Genomic DNA, 2,714 nt, shown 5'->3' on the forward strand with positions numbered 1-2,714 from the left:
TATAACATATATAACATATATAACATATATAACATATATAACATATATAACATATATAACATATATAACATATATAAAGACAAAATATAAGATATTTAAGCGGAAAGCATACATTCTTGCATAACGACATGAAGCCCATTCTTCATTAGTCGCAAATCGCAACGTCGCAAAGAAATTGACTAATCATAGTCGATTATTCTTTTTGTGATCGAAGAATAATCAATTATGATTGGTCAATTTCCTTGCGATTTTGCGATTGCGAGTAATGTAGAATGGGCTTTAGGAACGCCGCACACGAATTGACATAACAGTAACGTAAGACGTACCGTAAAAATGGATCAATTACAATCGAGTATTCACAAAAATGGTGACCTTACGGTTCGACGATACTTAAAGTGATTGGTCAGTTCTTACGGTACGTTACTGTTACGTCAATTCGTGTGCGGCCCCCCTTAAGCGTGGTCTACAATGAGAACTTAAGCCATAAAATTTAAGCTTTAAGTCCTAAGCCGTAAGAAGTTGACCAATCACAGTCGATTATAAGAAAAATAATTGACTGTGACTGATCAATTTCTTACGGCTTAGAGTTTAAAGCTTAAATTTTATGGCTTAAGTTCTCATTGTAGACCACGCTTTAGAGGCTTTCTACAATAAACAATAAGTTGCAATAAAATTGACCAATTACAGTGGATTATTCCTCTAATAATCGACTATGATTGGTCAATTTTATTATGACTTAAGATTTATTGCTTATTGTAGAATGGGCTTTACGGAAAGCAGCACCTTAATTGTTTATTGTGTGCAAACTTTCGTCGCGTGGCAAGCGTCGCCGCATTCTGTATACAGAAGCCACTATAATAAAAAAGTAACGATACAAGTAACGATGAATTTCGTTACTCGTTACTAAAGAAAATGTAACGCCGTTTCATTTTCGTTACTGATACAAAAAAGTAACGAAATAGTAACGTCGTTACAAGTAACGCGTTACTTTCCAACCCTGCTATAACGTAACTTCGACGTCGACGCAATGTCCAAATGATAAGAAGGACTCAACACTAACGTCAATGTGGATCCAATACTAGCCACCGAAATCGGCCCATTGTTGGCATACCAGTATTGGTCCGACACTGCCCAGATAGCACAAAAAAATTTTTATATACATTTTTCTTTCTATTTTCCTGAATTTTTCTTAAATTTTTCATTTTATTGTTTTACATGCTACTTAATTCGATTTAAATTGTACCTTGAAAATTTGCTTAACCATTGCTGAGATTTGAACCTAAGACTTGTGGTTCTTCAGTCGTTTACCTTATCCACTGCACCATTGTCACTTTGACTAAGAAACGCTTCGTATTGTATATATATGGTATATCTATATACGAAAACAAATGATTTATTTAAAAGAAGAGAATTGATCCTTTTAAATATAAAAGGTATGTTTAAAAAGTATGTTTAAAAAATATTTATTTATTTTAAAAGTGAGTAAAATACAAATAAATCATTTTGTACATTTAAATAAATTTTTTTTGATAATAAAAGAAACTTTAATTTCAAACACAAGAAACATACATTTAATATTAGAAAATAATTCACTTAGATTCATAAAATGATTTACTTGTATTTCACTTACTTTTAAAACAAGCAAATATTTATTTAAACACAGTTTTTACGTTTTAAAAAACTAATTTTTTTCTTGTAAGGAATTCATTTGCTTATTCTTATATATAAATATTTTAAATCAAAGATAAATAATTTTTTTATTTAGAAATTCATAATTTTACAACTCATTTTATAAATTTAAAAAATATTACTTTATATTTATTACATGTTTTGTAAAATTTAACAAATATTTTTTTCAGTTAAGAAATTATATTTAACAAAATATATTTCTTTAATTTAAAGAATTTCTTTTCAGTGTCTACATTACCAATTTAAATTTCGATTTTCTTATTTCCTCATTAATTTAATAATTATAAATAATTACATTTATTTTTCATATGTAATATTTACAGAAATATTTACACATACACAAAATATTACTACAAATATTTATTTTTTGTTTACTATAAATATTATATAAAATATTTAGTTATATTTAATATATATGTAAATATATTAAATATATAAATATTTAGTTTTGTGACGAGACATTTTCTCCTCGTTACGACGACCCGACCGAACACCAGTCAGGTCATATAGTAGGCGCAAAGCGCCAAATAAATAAGGCAAAACCGCCGCCGACTCGCGACGCCGCCGAGTACTCCCTCACGTGGGGGAACGGCGTATGTGCCGAAATCGAGAGCCGCCGAGTACAGGGTACGGCGCCAAAATCCGGACAAAATTCAATTTGAAATTCTCGCCGTTCTATACCACTGGTAGATGTCGCGATTAGCGTTCAAATGGCTTGACGTATGTACTAAACCATCATAACCTCGAAATAGTCCCAATGTTGAAACCAAGTGCGGAGTATAACCGAAGAGCCGCGATTATCGAAAGTGTTCGCGCTGGGCGCTCGGCGACAGAAATCATTCGGTTCTTCGGGTACCCGAGATCGACTGTGTATGATGTCATCGCAAAGTACAATGAGTCGAACAAGTCCAACGAAGGTTTTTTCCGGCAAATGTTTACGTATTAGGTGTTGTATCCAGTGAGGGTGATGTCATACCACCGCATTTCTTTAACAAAGAGGAAAATGTCACAAAAGAAGTTTATTT

At 31.7% G+C, this 2,714-nt stretch overlaps 1 protein-coding gene across 8 annotated transcripts in view; it reads right to left on the reverse strand.

The window, feature by feature from the left end:
- Nucleotides 1-2,714, reverse strand: part of LOC116850353 (retinol-binding protein pinta-like) — a 74,559-nt gene that overhangs the window by 6,086 nt on the left and 65,759 nt on the right. The window contains exon 8 of one of the 8 annotated variants that reach the window (XR_004379319.1): nucleotides 1,244-1,372. The exons of 6 other annotated variants lie outside the window; for them this stretch is intronic. Coding sequence is in view for 1 of the 2 variants with exons in the window: in XM_032828556.1 (XP_032684447.1) it covers nucleotides 1,305-1,372 (68 nt within the window). In the remaining variant the exon portion in view is untranslated. Of the gene's footprint in view, nucleotides 1-758; nucleotides 1,373-2,714 lie in introns of those variants that run through there. One more of the 8 variants, XM_032828556.1, reaches the window with a different exon arrangement.

The sequence above is a fragment of the Odontomachus brunneus genome, unplaced genomic scaffold (assembly GCF_010583005.1).
Source record: "Odontomachus brunneus isolate Ranch 3 - 2012 unplaced genomic scaffold, Obru_v1 Obru_scaffold_143, whole genome shotgun sequence".
NCBI lineage: Eukaryota > Metazoa > Arthropoda > Insecta > Hymenoptera > Formicidae > Odontomachus > Odontomachus brunneus.